The 16,505-nt window shown below is 44.8% G+C and overlaps 1 protein-coding gene and 1 long non-coding RNA gene across 3 annotated transcripts in view; one reads left to right on the forward strand and one right to left on the reverse strand.

Moving 5' to 3' along the window:
- Positions 1 to 16,505, reverse strand: part of LOC115202970 (piezo-type mechanosensitive ion channel component 1) — a 75,272-nt gene that overhangs the window by 45,654 nt on the left and 13,113 nt on the right. For both annotated transcript variants that reach the window (XM_029767179.1, XM_029767178.1), the window contains exon 2: positions 3,664 to 3,759. In XM_029767179.1, coding sequence (XP_029623039.1) covers positions 3,664 to 3,759 — 96 coding nt within the window. The remainder of the gene's footprint in view (positions 1 to 3,663; positions 3,760 to 16,505) is intronic.
- On the forward strand, positions 9,022 to 10,993 carry LOC115202973 (uncharacterized). Its single transcript, XR_003880100.1, has 2 exons — positions 9,022 to 9,283; positions 10,586 to 10,993. It is a non-coding gene; the product is annotated as an uncharacterized LOC115202973 (long non-coding RNA).

The following is a 16,505-nucleotide window of genomic DNA, read 5'->3' on the forward strand; positions in this document are numbered from 1 at the left end:
TGAGCATCTGGAGCATCAGCATTTGTGGGTTCGATACAGGCTCAAAATGGCCAGAAACAAAGAACTTTCTTCTGAAACTCATCAGTCTATTCTTGTTCTGAGAAATGAAGTCTATTCCATGTGAGAAACTGCCAAGAAACTGAAGATCTCGTACAACGCTGTGTACTACTCCCTTCACAGAATTGCTCAAACTGGCACTAACCAGAATAGAAAGAAGAGTGGGTGGCCCTGGTGCACAACTGAGCAAGAGGACAAGTACATTAGTGTGTCTAGTTTGAGAAACAGACGCCTCAAAAGTCCTCAACTGGCAGCTTCATTAAATATTACCCGCAAAACACCAGTCTCAACGTCAACAGTGAAGAGGCGACTCCGGGATGCTGGCCTTCTAGGCAGAGTTGCAAAGAAAAAGCCATATCTCAGACTGGCCAATAAAAATAAAATATTAAGATGGGCAAAAGGACACAGACACTGGACAGAGGAACTCTGCCTCGAAGGCCAGCATCCCGGAGTCACCTCTTCACTGTTGATGTTGAGACTGGTGTTTTGCAAGTACTATTTAATGAAGCTGCCAGTTGAGGTTAGTTTGTCAGTCCATACATTTGGCATGAGATATTCATAAAATTCAACACCTCCATTCAGCGGAAGTGCATCATTTGAGCAATATCAAAAGGGAGCTGGTTTAGTCACCTGCTGTGTGTTTTGGCAGGCCCCATACAAAGCTGGATGTAAAGCCCTCTGTAAGCGCCCGTCTACCTGCCTGGCTAACCTGGCATCATCCTGACACCGCCCAGCCCAGCGGGCACACAGCTGCCAGCCTCCACAGAGGAAATGAGAGGGCAAAGCCACACACCTGAATCTAATCCATGGCTTAATATTGCATAACACCCACAAACATTGCACAACACCCACTCCAGCTGTCTAATTGAGATTATAAACCGGGTAGTTTGGATATTGGATGCTGATTGGCTAAAACAGCATTTAGCCGTGTGTATGTGAGACCGTATACCATGACTATGACGTTTAGCCTTTTCCCCTTTAAATCACTGCGCCTTTTCACATCAATAAAATGGCCACATCAACAGTAGCTCGACATGCCGATGTAGAAAATAAGCGTTTAGATTAATTTGAGAGAAACCGAAAAGAATATTGTGAAACAAACAAAGTGGGCACTTACCTGCTTCACTGACTGGTGTGCAGAAAAAGCGATACATTGTGAGTTTGGGAATACAACAAAAACAGAGCTGAACGTCATTCTACGGGACTTGTATGGTTCAGTGAGAAACATGAATGCCGAAGAATATGGGATTAGCAGCTACGCTGGATTCAGAGCAGGTTTGAACCGACATATCAACGACCCGCCTCTCAGTTTGGCATGGCGTGTACAGAAGGACACCGAATTCACAACGAGCAACAATGTGTCTGTCGGCGTAATTAAAAAGTTAAGGGAAGAGGGGCGCGACAAAGCTGCCCACCAGTGAACGGCTACATATGGTATGTAACTGTTAGCTAGCTAAATCATTCTAATCAATCAATCAAATTTCTTTATAAAGCCCTTACATCAGCTGATGTCACAAAGTGCTGTACAGAAACCCAGCCTTAAATCCCAAACAGCAAGCAATGCAGGTGACTGGCTCGGTTTTAATGTACCCTGACTATATAACCGGTAGCTATGTAGGCCTAACTATTACTGTAACTATGCTGCAATAGTCTGTGTCGGGGGGCTACGGTCAGTCTGTTATATCTGGAGTATTTCTCCTGTCTTATCCGGTGTCATGTGTGAATTTAAGTATGCTCCCTCTAATTCTCTTTCTCTTTTCTCCTCTCTCGGAGGACCTGAGCCCTAGGACCATTCCTCAGGACTACCTGGCCTGATGACTCCTTGCTGTCCTCAGTCCACCTGGTCATGCTGCTGCTCCAGTTTCAACTGTTCTGCCTGCAGCTATGGAACCCTGACCTGTTCACCGGACGTGCTACCTTGTCCCAGACCTGCTGTTTTTTGACTCTCTCTCTCTACCGTACCTGCTGTCTCTAACTCTGAATGATCGGCTATGAAAAGCCAACTGACATTTACTCCTGAGGTGCTGACCTGTTGCACCCTCTACAACCACTGTGATTATTATTATCTGACCCTGCTGGCCAAACATGAATGTTTGAACATCTTTGCCATGTACTGTTATAATCTCCACCTGGCACAGCCAGAAGAGGACTGGCCACCCCTCAGAGTCTGGTTCCTCTCTAGGTTTCTTCCTAGGTTCCAGCCTTTCTAGGGAGTTATTTTTGCATTGCTTGCTGTTTGGGGTTTTAGGCTGGGTTTCTGTATAGAGCTTTGTGACATCGGCTGATGTAAATTTGATTGATTAGCTAATGCTATTGTCTTACGCAGCAGCTCCCCCAGTTAAAAGAAGGGCATCTATTTCCAGCAGTGTGGAGCCAACAAACGACAACATGGGCAAGCCAACAATAACATGGGACAATTTTTCCATTTGTGCACAATAAATGGCAACATTCAGATCAACATTAATAAATAATGTGTTAGTCACTCTGAAGTGGCTGGCACTAATGCTCGGTCCTTGCATACATTTAATGTAAGCTTGCAAGCTAGCCTGTGGTTGTTGCATAGCAACAGTCTAGCAACGAGACTTTTGTCCGGTGTAGCGAGTGCGCTGAGAGTCGGGAAGCAAGTTCAGAGAGTGAGTGTTTTAATAAATAAACACGAAACACAAACAATGCACCGACATGAAACAGAGTCAATAACACATGAGGAAAGAACCAAGGGGAATGACAGATATAGGGAAGGTAATCAAGGAGGTGATGGAGTCCAGGTGAGTGTCATGAGGTGCATGAGACGATGGTGACAGGTGTGAGGGATAATCAGCAGCCTGATGACCTAGAGGCCGGAGAGGGACTATACGTGACATCCGGACTACTTTTTCTGGCGGAATCTATTTATTATGAGTTTATTTATTAAAGCAACATTTTCAAGTTGGATGTGTAGTTCCTTGCCTTACTGTGATGGCAACCGGTTTTATAAAAGCAATAAGACACCTCGGGGGTTAGTGGTATATGGCCAATATAACACGGCTAAGGGCTGTATCCAGGCACTCTGCGCTGCGTCGTGCTTAAGCACAACCCTTAGCCGTGGTATATTGGCCATATGCCACACCCCCTCAGGCCTTATTGCTTAAATAGCTGAGAGGAAAAACCAATCACTTATAAACCCCCAAAGATCCTGTATTTACTGGAGTGTATCAGAGTTGCAGGCCAGTCCTCATAGGTTTGGAGGTCAAATATAGATAGAAATTAGTGGTTAAGATTTTGCCATGTAATCTACAGAAGCGGTCTGTCTGAAAGCAACTACAACACAGACGCTGTGGTATGTATGAGGATGTGAACCATGCTCTGAAAACCTGTTTCGTTGTTTTACCCTTTTTCTTTTTTTTTAAACCACAATTCATTTTGGATCGTATTGCAAATGTTTTGTCTGGCTCTTCTGTTATATTGCACAACTTCCAAACACCGCACCATTTGATCAACGTCAATCTCAATGCTGCGGTGAGAGAGCACGGCATTCCCACTTACAACCACACCTACCCACCCACGCCTGAAACTATTAAAACGAGCAGGAGTTGCCAAATGAAGGGAAGGACTGGCGTGTTGTCTTACCTCGTAGTGTGTGTTTGTTGGGCCACAGGAACCATGGCAGTAGCAGCAGGTAGAGCAGGTAGACCAGAGACAGGGCATTGTAGCGAAACAGGCAGGCTGGGGACACACAGAGGTCAGAGGTCAGAGGACAGGCACGACACAGACAAACATTAGTCAATGACTAATACACAGCAATTTGTCTGAGTGGTTGAATGATCTAGGTACAGATCTGTGAATTGAGGTCACATTGATGCGTGGACTTTTGAATTAACCAGAGAGAGGAGAAAGGGTGAGGGCTGAGACTGGGGTTGGAATTGCTTGAGAATGAACGCCTCTGCCTTTCATCACCAAGCCTCCCTGAAAACCCTCTGACACTTGTATTGGTTTGTAACCGCATGCCTCACACATCCACACACACCTCACTTACTGGAAAACAGTGGAACATCTAATGAGTCTACATACAAGCAGGGCTCTCTCAGGTCCCTGTGAAAGCAGCAGCGCTGGACTGTGTTAACAGTAACACAGAGCTGGATGGCAAGCCAACCGTGGCCTGCTCTGCACTAAACATTCCTTTAATAATGATGATGATTATTATTATGCTGATAATATAGCAGACCCTGTGATTGTCCAGGCATAAGCTGGTTACTCAGCCTGTGTTCAGTGAACTAGCTAGCTGCTGGTCATTTGAGAGTCTGCCAGGGGACACAAGGGCTTTCCAGACCGCCTGCTGGGGCCCTGGGAGGGCTGCCTTCACTCCCCCGCTCCTCTTCTCTCTCCGCTCCCCGGCTGAGCTCTGAGACTGGAAGGGGGAGCTGGGAGTCCAGCGCTCTGATTCCCCTATGCTGTGTTCTGCCCCTTGGGCTCCGGATCCAGGCCTGTTAGAGTCCTGCCACAACCATCCGTCTCACAGCGCTTCATCCTCACACAACCAACTCATCTGGCCCTCTGGGTTTGCCCCTCAGTAACCTAAAGTAGCAGGCGTAAAACAAACAGCTGAGCAGGGTCGGAAGAACCCATAAGCATCCGGTTCAGGCTTCACCTCTTCTCTGCTTTTCCTCTGAAAACCGGATGCTTCCGGTTTCCACCGACCCCACTGAGGGTGGCCCCACAGAGACCCAGCAGGGAAACGCAGCAATGCACCCCACAGTGTCCACAACTGATGGCAGAGAGCCCACCCTACACATCACAACATATCCACCATAATAATGCCTGGCAGTCAGTCACCCAGTACAGTACTGTGTCCCAGCCCCGCAGGCGTGCCGCCCCGGCCTACAGTCTGCTACAGATCTATAATTAACACAACCAGAATGGGAGAACAAAGACCGTCTTTGTCCTATAAGTGAGAGTCAATGAGCTAGCTAGCTTGTGGCCCACAGCGCTGTTTGTTCTAAGGATTTCACTGGCACACGCCAGGGAGCCTTTCTACTAATTCTGGCTTCATTGTTAGCGAACCTTCAACAGCTCTCACTCTCTCCTTCTTTCATGTGGATCATATAGGGACAATATATTTTTTTTAATGTAACACACACACACAAAATGTCAAGTGTCACGCGCAGTGTAATGTCTTTAGCAAACTCACAGTGGCAGAGAACCTGCCAATGATCTTGAGGATGGACCAGCTGGCTGACAACATTGGCTGAGGGGCGAGTCACTGCGACTTACTGTTTAGACTTAATGTACATATTCCCATGGTTACCTCACCCACGCATGATGTAATGTGACATGAGCTAATGCTGGGTTTTCCCCAAAGTCGGTCCTGCCCCCCCCCCCCCCCCCCCCCCCGCGTGCACATTTCGTTTTTTGCCGTAGCACTACACAACTGAATCAAATAATCAAAGCTTTTGAATCTTTTGAATTTGAATCAGCTGTGTAGAGATAGGGCAATAAACAAAACGTGCACCTGAAGGGGGGGGGGGGGGGCATTAGATGGGCTGATAAAAGTGACAATGTCAACTCTGGTTTACTGGGTCTCTAGTCCCCGCCCAGCCAAGGGTGAGGTCTACCTCAGAATGTGTGTGATTCAAGTTCATCTTTTCAACACTGACCACAGACTGCTGCAGGGAGGTTTTATGGTCAAAGACCAGCAGCCTTGTGTCTGTAATCAGCTGGTTCTGGATCAGAGAGTGAGGTCATCAGCTTCTCATCCCACAATCAACAGGCTTCGACAGAGACCGGAGAGGGGGAATGCCCCTAGTCTGCTCTTAGTATACTGTAAAAATGTGCTGCTAATAGGTAGGTAGTGAGAGCTTTTTCCTTTCTATCAATCCCTCTCCCTGTCATTGAGTCTCAAGCATCCTCGCTCGCATGTGCACACACACACTCATACCCACACACACACTCATACCCACACACTAAACCAGCCGGTGACACAGTGCAGAAAAATGGGCCGCAACTCAACTGAAGCGAGGAAACGTTCAACAGTGTGAGGAGTTCATCCTGCGTTTCCTCCTTTCTTTCCATCTCACTTCATCCATCTCTCTGACTGGCTGGCTGGCCGTCTGTTTACCTCCTCTGTAGCATATCCCCGATGTTTCCATTCCCCCTGCCTGCCTGGCTGCCTGAGCAGCTACACTACACTACCTATTGCACCCAGCTAGGAAAGTAGAGGTCAGCAAATCAGGAGTCAGGGGCTTTAATACTGTATGAACAATGTCCACTGTTCAATTACTGAAGAATCTCCTTATTAACAATCAATGAGAGATGAGCGGTTCGGATGAGTAACAGTATTAGACGTTCTCAAACAAACACGCTTTCACACACACCAAACATCTGTCAGTCAGGTGTGGGGTGAGTGGGACAGAGTACTGAGATCGGAGTTCCTGTGGTGCAGAAACAGAGAGAAATGCCATGTGATCAAGGGGGCAATTAGCCATCCAGAGAGAGAGAGGAGGAACCCACTCCTCAAAAAGCAGCACTACCTCACTCGGTTGTTCCTACAGGGTCAAAGCCCTAACATTCCAGCCTAGACTCCCACCACCAAAGACTCTAAATATCAGAGCTCATAGACTCTCAAACTATGCATCGGATAGATTCAGGAAATTATGGTAATCGAGATCGGAAAAACCAACAGCATGCCGCAGAGCTGGGGTCATGACGCATCTCTGAGAAACACACTTGGAGTGTGTGTCCCTGCTTGGTCTGTGCCCTGTGCAGAGTCAAACACGGCGAAAAGCTGGTCTCTTATGCCCAGGGTCTTATAATGTATGCTCTATGGTAAAACACCTTTGGACTACACTTACTGTAGCTGGCTCATTTAGAGGTACCATTTATACTCTGCAGACATCACACTGAATTAAGTCTCAAGCTGTAATTTGTCAATAATAAATCTGCCAATGTTTGTCCTTTAGAGTTGCCTAACTATTTCTGGGAATAGTTTACAAATGGATACCTGTGTATCTCTGGAGCACATCTCACCACCAACATATATTTCAATACGATTCCTCTTTATTAGAGAAAATAAAGAGAGTGGTTGTTCCTTAAGGGTCTTGATCACTGTCAATCCTTTACCAAACCAAACCATGGACCAAACTACTGACAAAATGATGCATTGCAAACTGCAAAGACTAACAGGCTTGTTACATGTTACTCTCTCAAATATCTTACCATTACATAGTTGTAGACTCAACAGTAGTCTAATCCTTAATGTCAATAGACAGTCACACTTCATATATACAACACCTAGTCCAACTCCACCCAGTCCAACTCCACCTAGACCAACTCCACCCAGTCCAACTCCACCCAGTCCAACTCCACTTAGTCCAACTCCACCCAGTCCAACTCCACCCAGTCCAACTCCACCCAGTCCAACTCCACCTAGACCAACTCCACCCAGTCCAACTCCACCTAGTCCAACTCCACCTAGACCAACTCCACCTAGACCAACTCCACCTCGTCCAACTCCACCTCGTCCAACTCCACCTCGTCCAACTCCTGGCCAGAGAGGCTCTATGTTTCCCATCTGGCATGTCATTGTTTTATAGCTTCTGTGTTGACTGAGGGAGGAGATGTGACTCCATATCTCCACTGACTTACAGTCAGGGACTCTCCTGTATTTAAATGCTCTTGCCAATCTTTCCAGGGCTTTGGCAGTTTTTCCCTGAACTTGAGGTTGTTTACTGTACGGCAAATAGAAAGGTCTCCACAGAGTAATCCTGACTGAACATAAACCTGAAATGGAAGAACACTGAAGAGGGAGCTGACCTTTCACACTCAGGTGGTTTTCATTTTCTGGTGGACACTCAAAATGTCATCATCTCCATTAGGCAAAGCCTAGTGGGAGTGTCCAAGCTGCTGATCTGATCACTGTTTTGCTACCGTAAGATTATGTTTAGAAATCAGCTTCAGTAGATACTGGTGATTGACATTTTTTTAACTGTATGGGCCTGTCTGTAAAGCAGATTGTCACAAGGGAATGACGCTGGAGAGACGAAGCAGGTACGGGGAGTAAAACATTTAACAACAAACGGACATGGAACGAGACAGGACCAGCGTCAGCAAACTAGTAATACAGACAAAAAACAATTAATGCAGCAAGGGAACTGACAAATATAGGGGAGGAAATAAACAGATGATAAGTGAGTCTAGGTGAGTCCAATATCGCTGATGCGCGTGATGAGGGAAGGCAGGTGTGCATAATAGATGATAGGAGTGAGTGATGCAGGGCAGCCTGGCGCCCTCGAGCGCCAGGGGGGGAAGAGCGGGAGCAAACGTGACACAGATCAGCAGTGAATCATCTCAGATCACAGTTTTCAGTGTTTACTGCCAGAGCCAAATCTGATTAAAAGATGTTTCCAATGTGTGTAATTGCCACAGGTCATGAGCAACACACTCACAGTGGATCTGTCTAATATCAGAGCTAATGGATCGCAATACTTTCCACCCTCCAGGCATTTACAGTGTTTTCAGTGTAGCGTAGTGGTGCTTCTGAGAACACGTGGTAAGACAGTGACTGTGACAAGCAGTGTCCCAGAGAATCCAACCCAGTCAGTTAAAGGCTCCTCTCGCTCAGACAAAGCAGTGCTTTGACAAATACTAAGAGGCAGCGGCGCCAATATGATCCCTGCACTTTGCTGCAGCTTGCCTTCCCCGGTAGCGTGGCCAAATGCCTGTTAATCAGATGGGCATATGCCCAGTTTTCAGGGACCTCCCCCTGGTCCTAACAGCAGCTCTTCAATCACACCTTAGCATCTCCCTGGAGCTAGCTGAGTCATAGCAGAGGCACGGCAACATGACCGTGTCACCACATGTAACATGAGAGAAAGAAAATGAAATAGCTAAGGCATGTCCTGCGAAAAGGCAGGCACACCACAAAACATTGTCAACAGAAAGTGCCACGTGACTGCAGCTCACATGTGCATACGGAATAGAGCTACCCCACCGCAGAAACACTACACACTACACACAACCCAGACGGTTCGTGGCAGTCACATCAAAGGCGATTGAAAATGACAAATAACCTTTAGCAGCAGAAAACGGAGGGAGGAAGTTGAGAAAGCGAGGGAAAAAAATAAGAAGCGAGGCCAACTGCGATCACTCGTTTGGGTCTGTGAGCAAGTGTGTCTGCCTGCCAGGCCCAGTGAAGCCAACAGCTACATGACTCCAGGGGCCCACAGCTGGCCCTCACACTGACCTCAGTCTACAGGTATGTGAACACAGCTCAGTCCGGCACGGGTCACAGAGACAGGAAGAGAGACGGCTGGAGAGGGAAAGAGGGGGAGGGTAGGAGAGAGAGGAAAAAAGAGAGATGGAAAGGAAGAGCAAGGAGAAAAGGAGGATATAAAGAGAGGGAGAGGTGGAAGAGTGAGAGAGACATGATATGGGAGAGGAGTGGGTGAGTAAGCGTCTTGGATGAGCCAAGTGGGTAAAGGGTAGTGAGAGGAGGGATAGATACTGGAACATGGAAACATTTTCGGAATAAACAGCAGGGTGCTGATGTCAAGCGAAACATCTGGGAAACTCTAAACTGGTAACTGCGTAACCGTCCTCGTCAACAGTGGCTATGAGTAATCCTGCACTATAATTGGCGCTATAACTGGACTAATTATGGCGCTCAAAAAAGACAACACTATATTGATATCTACTTGTTAATGTTTGTTAAGCACACAATGATCCTGAACGCAATCCTATGTTTCTTTCAAATTCATCATGACGGCCTGGTTAATACTGGGCGTAATTGCAGTCTTTAACATATTTTGCTACATAATACAAAGTCAGATCTTCAATACGGATAGTTGAATGACATGTAGATCCCTCGCAGAGTGGATTATGTACGTATCTCTCATACAGCGGTGTGGGTTCAATGGGTCTCGATAGAGCCCTGTGATTCCTCCTGACTCTTCGGCTCTGGTTAGAATGAGTCACACAGAGGTCTTCCATTGCAGCGGTCCCAGATCTGCCGTCTTCAACGTGTCTTGTGTTTTCACTACTATACAGCTGGACGGATGCTCTTATTCAACTCACCAGTGGAAAGTACCCATACTAGGCTCACTACAGTCACTATCAGTCTATCACCTGGGCACTCACACTGATCCTATTATTCTGCTGGAGTCTGTGTAGCTGAAGAGAGAGGGGTTTAAAGGGGAAATGTAGGGAGCAGTTTTCCAGAGACGCCACAGTGTTCCATGATGTCAGCTGAGCTCAGGGAGAGAAACAATGGCTCATGGAAGCCATTAAGTAATCAACTGTGTGTTTAAATAGGACCCGATCTCCATGTGGACAGTGGGGCCATCAACTAATGAGGTCGGCTTTATGTGATAATTAAAATAAAATGGCCAGTCTGGATGTGACAGAGCTTTGACAGTTTTACATGCTCTACTGCAACTCTCCGGTACAGTGGGGAAAAAGCCACGTCCACAGTTGTGGATCCACGGCTTAAAACCATATGATAGCAGCTCTTGATTGCCATATTGATAGCCTACCATTCTAATCCATTCATATCTACTAGGGCAAATGGGTTGTTCCTGGACTGAGGCCGGCCCAGGGAGCCTGATCCCAGCTCTTCTATTCTGACGGAGAGAGGAGAAGGTGGGGAGCCAGAGTCAGGGCAGCTCTCCCAGCCAGACACAGAGCTGGGTTATAGGGGTGAGTGGAGAGAGACAACCCCTCCCTGGAGCGCAGGCCGTGAAGGGCTTCCAGGATGATGAATCCCATTGCCAGCTGCTAAAGCCTATAGATCTGGCAGGCCCTGCATGAGGCCTACAGCCAGAGACAATCCCCCTTCCTCGGTCTTTCCCACACACACACACTGCACACACTGTATGCTCAAATACTGAGCTTCCCACAAAAAATCTTCTTGTGTGCCTGCGAGGAATTGGAAAATAAAAAGCGAGGAGAACTGAGAATCTGAACGCAACCAGCCCTGCTGTCAGTGTCTGTTCCTGAAGAACTAGCTGCCACTCTGACCTCCATTCTCGCTCATTTTCAGCTTTCCAAACAGAGAAATTCCTTTCGACAGACAAGAGTTCATTTACTTCACTCTCAAACTTTCTCGTTTCTGCATGCTATTACTGTTATCATTCTATTACTGTTATCATTCTATTACTGTTATCATTCTATTACTGTTATCATTTCAGAGAGAGAGAAAGTCAAGAACCATAACATGCCCTTAAGGGTAGCAATTTAAAAAGGATACAAGCCATTCATGTGTGATCCGCAGGACAATAGTAGGGCCTAAACAGAGACAACTAGACAAAACTAAACAAGCCAGAACAAAGGAGGAGAACTTTGTCAACTAGAATCGCTCTCTGAAAGACACCTTGCCGCAGGAATGAAAGATTCGCAAGGCCCATTGAATACGTGTGGTGTAGAGGTCGACCGACTATGATTTTTCAACGCCAATACCGTTAGCGATTATTGGAGGACCAAAAAAAAGCCGATACGGATTAATCAGACAATTTTTTTTATTTATTTGTAATAATGACAATTACAACAATACTGAATGAACACTTATTTTAACTTAATATAATACATCAATAAAATCTATTTAGCCTCAAATAAATAATGAAACATGTTCAATTTGGTTTAAATAATGCAAAAACAAAGTGTTGGAGAATAAAGTAAAAGTGCAATATGTGCCATGTAAGAAAGCTAACGTTTAAGTGCCTTGCTCAGAACATGAGAACATATGAAAGCTGGTGGTTCCTTTTAACATGAGTCTTCAATATTCCCAGGTAAGAAGTTTTAGGTTGTAGTTATTATAGGAATATTTCTCTCTATATACGATTTGTATTTCATATACCTTTGACTATTGGATGTTCTTATAGGCACTTTAGTATTGCCAGTGTAACAGTATAGCTTCCGTCCCTCTCCTCGCTCCTACCTGGGCTCGAACCAGGAACACATTGACAACAGCCACCCTCGAAGCAGCGTTACCCATGCAGAGCAAGGGGAACAACTACTCCAAGTCTCAGAGCGAGTGACGTTTGAAACGCTATTAGCGCGTACCCCGCTAACTAGCTAGCCATTTCACATCGGTTACACCAGCCTAATCTCGGGAGTTGATAGGTTTGAAGTCATAAACAGCACAATGCTTGAAGCATTGCGAAGAGCTGCTGGCAAAACGCACGAAAGTGCTGTTTGATTGAATGCTTACGAGCCTGCTGGTGCCTACCACCGCTCAGTCGGACTGCTCTATCAAATCATAGACTTAATTATAATATAATAACACACATAAATATGAGCCTTAGATCATTAATATGGTCGAATCCGGAAACTATCATCTCGAAAACAAAAAGTTTTTTCTTTCAGTGAAAAACGGAACCGTTCCGTATTTTATCTAACGGGTGGCATCCCTAAGTCTAAATATTCCTGTTACATTGCACAACCTTCAATGTTATGTCATAATTACGTAAAATTCTGGCAAATTAGTTCGCAACGAGCCAGGCGGCCCAAACTGTTGCATATACCCTGACTCTGCGTGCAATGAACGCAAGAGAAGTGACACAATTTCACCTGGTTAATATTGCCTGCTAACCTGGATTTCTTTTAGCTAAATATGCAGGTTTAAAAATATATACTTGTGTATTGATTTTAAGAAAGACATTGATGTTAATGGTTAGGTACACGTTGGAGCAATGACAGTCCTTTTTCGCGAATGCGCACCGCATCGATTTTATGCAACGCAGGACAGGCTAGATAAACTAGTAATATCATCAACCATGTGTAGTTAACTAGTGATTATGATTGATTGATTGATTGTTTTTTATAAGATAAGTTTAATGCTAGCTAGCAACTTACCTTGGCTTCTTACTGCATTTGCGTAACAGGCAGGCTCCTTGTGGAGTGCAATGTAAAGCAGGTGGTTAGAGCGTTGGACTAGTTAACCGTAAGTTTGCAAGATTGAATCCCCGAGCTGACAAGGTAAAAATCTGTCGTTCTGCCCCTGAACAAGGCACTGTTCCTAGACCGTCATTGAAAATAAGAATGTGTTCTTAACTGACTTGCCTAGTTAAATAAAGGCATAAAAAAAAATTTTTTAAAACGCCAATCGGTGTCTAAAAATACAGATTACCGATTGTTATGAAAACTTGAAATCGGCCCTAATTAATCGGCCATTCCGATTAAATCGGTCGACCTCTAGTGTGGTGTGTGAATAAGAAAAGGGGAACTTGAGCTGCCCTCCTGTAAAATATGGAGACTATTCACTCATATAACCTACTGAAACCTGAGAACATTTTCCAACAAATCTGAGTCAACTCCTAACAAACTAGCTGGCATGGCAAGAAGTGCATGCTGCCAAGTCAATCTCTATTCACTGTCCATTGCAGCTCTATGAAACAATGCTCATTCTTCAATCCTCTAAACAATCACTTCCCCTTTGGTTTGTTCTACTTCTGTGACAGCAGACTGGTCTCATAGACATAGTAAATGTAAATCCGAGACACTCAAATGAGTACGATATGTTACTTTTGGTATGGTTACATAAGACAGGTTACTTCAAACAAAAACGAAAGTAGGGTAGTTGGTCGGGGTGGATGAGTGAACGTATAACGCAAACATCTAGCAGCCTAAAGGTTGTGTGTTCGAATCCCATCAAGGACAACTTTAGCTACTTACTCTTTTTTAGCTGCTTTGCAACTACTTAGCATGTTAGCTAACCCTTCCCCTAACCCTTTCAGCTAACACTTCCCCAAACCTTAAACCTTTTAGCTAACCTTTCCCTAACCCTAACCCCTTAACCTAACTCCTAACTTTAACCCTAACACTAGAGCTAGCTAACGTTAGCCACCTAGCTAACGTTAGCAACAACAAATTGGAATTCATAACATACCATAGGTTTTGCAAATTCGTAACATATTGTACGAATTGCTATTCGTAACATATCGTATGAATTGCAATTCATAATATATCATATGAATTGTAATTTGTAACATATCATACGAAATGGATGATGGAGATCCACAAATTAATACATACCATACAAAACGTAACATATCATACTAAACGGAGTGTCTGGGATTTATGTACAGAATAATACGAAATGCTCTTGGGTGCCAGGGGTGGAAACCACTTGGGTGCTAGGAGAGGAAACAGCTCTGTGAGAGAAGTTTTGCCCTTAAAATAGAAAATATGCATCTAATATATGCCCCTTTCAAACACTATGAATATTTCCATTAGTATGAATGCAGTATCTTGAATGGCCATGTGGTGCTCAAGGGGGTTATTACTATTTCTGCATACATAATGACCCATCTATCACCCTGTTCTAAAGGACAAAAAGGAACACCACTCTCCACCTATCTGTGTGAGACTTCTCCACCCGACGGACACAAAGGCGTGTGCCATGTGTCCCGAGAAGATAACGGCGCTAGCCAAGCAACCTGAACAGACCGTCACTCTTTCCCTTCACTCCCTCCCTCTTTCTCTCTTTGACAAGCAAAGGCAGTGGAGGCTCTGAGAACATGTGTGGGGAGGATATTGCACCACCACCTCAATTCAGATCCAGAACTCAAACGGCGCAGTCAGACGACGGCACGAGGAAGCAATTTTCCATAAAATGGCCCATAACAGAAGTAGCGTTCAGCGTGAAGAACAGAATGTGGACCCTGTCGTAAAAGTCAGAAAGCCTTTTGATATGCCCAGCTCTCATCTCAGCCTGCAGCCTGCTCTTTGACACATCACAGCCCTCTCTCTGACTCTGTACTCTGCCCCTCTCATCATCATCATCATCATCATCATCATCATCATCTGACGCTTGCCTGCCTCCCGACAAGTAGGGAGATCAGGGTCATTATGAGGCATTTTGTAATCCCGCTACTGGAGGAATGGAAAGTAAAAAGCACAAGGCTTGTCAGGGCAAGTGTGTGAGGAATGCTTACAGAGAGGCATAATCTAACACGTTGAATGGTGTGAGTTTTAGCTTGTAGCTCCCACTTGGCTGTAATTCCTTCTTCAGAAGTTTGCTAGGCCATATGGCCTAGTTACAGTTGCAAGAAGTGATGATATAGTTTGAAGTGCAATTATTTAGCAATTATTTAGAAATTCAGAAGAACTACACTTCCCTACAGTGTTTCCTTACAGACTAGCCTCAGTCAAAACCAAGAATGCAGAATAAGCATGACTGGACAGAACACAATTAATACTATTGGTATGACCCATGCCGTTTGAACTGACGTACAACATCACACAAACATAAGGGCACCTACACTACATATTATCCAAACTAGTGCCCTTAAGCTCAGAGCTTTCACCTTTGAAACCCAATGTAAGTCAAGGTATTCATTTCAAAAGAAATGCATAGATTTCTGCGATTTAGATTTTCAGAGAGCAATTAGAGAGACAAATCCTTTCCATTGCAACAGACCTAATACTTGGCTAGACAGCTCAAAAATAGCTTAACATTGAATTGCATTTAGAGCTGGTGAAATGCTCATCATTCATTCCCATGAAGAGGAGATGAGAAGGAGTGGAAGATCATGGTGAGACCTTAACCCCATAATTGTATCACTCACATGTCATTGGAAACCAGAGAGTGGGCTGAGTTACAGTGAGAAGACCCTTCAAATGCGTCATCTATCCATGGGCCTAGGGCCCCTCAGCAATATAGCAGTTACTGTTATTATTAGTGCCAGAGATAAGAGACAGCTCTCATATGGCTCAGACTCAGCAGCAAGCTGTAACACATTGTCCAATATTCATAACTATGTAGACAGGCAGTGTTATAAATGTCTCTCATATCACAAAATCACAACTTAATTAAAACAGTTTCAATTAATCAAATCAGGTTTTTATGAGCTATATCCTAAATAGAAGCTAAAAAAGAGATGCCTGCCTGCCAAGCAGATACATTAACCAACTGTAATATCATCTTGCTTAAAGATGTATTATAAAGGTGTTGTATCATTTCAGCCAGTAGTTTTGAAAGTAGCGCTCACAAGCCAAAAATAGGTCCCAGAAAATGGTGCACAATTGTGTACAGTCATCCATTTCGCACGATATGTTACGCTCTGCAAAAAATAATTATATGCCAAGAGAATAGTATAATAATAGTGAAGACATCACAACTATGAAATAATCATGTAGTAACCAAAAAAGTGTTAAACAAATCAAAATGTATTTTAGAATTTAGATTCTTCAAAGTAGCCACCCTTTGCCTTGATGACCAGCTTTGCACACTCTTGGCACTCTCAACCAGCTTCACCTGGAATGCTTTTCCAACAGTCTTGAAGGAGTTCCCACATATGCTGAGCACTTGTTGGCTGCTTTTCCTTCACTCTGCGGTCCAACTCATCCCAAACCATCTGAATTGGGTTGAGGTCGGGTGATTGTGGAGGCCAGGTCATCTGATGCAGCACTCCATCCCTCTCCTTCTTGGTCAAATAGCCCTTACACAGCCTGGAGGTGTGTTTTGAGTCAATGTCCTGTTG

The sequence above is a fragment of the Salmo trutta genome, chromosome 12 (genome assembly GCF_901001165.1).
Source record: "Salmo trutta chromosome 12, fSalTru1.1, whole genome shotgun sequence".
NCBI lineage: Eukaryota > Metazoa > Chordata > Actinopteri > Salmoniformes > Salmonidae > Salmo > Salmo trutta.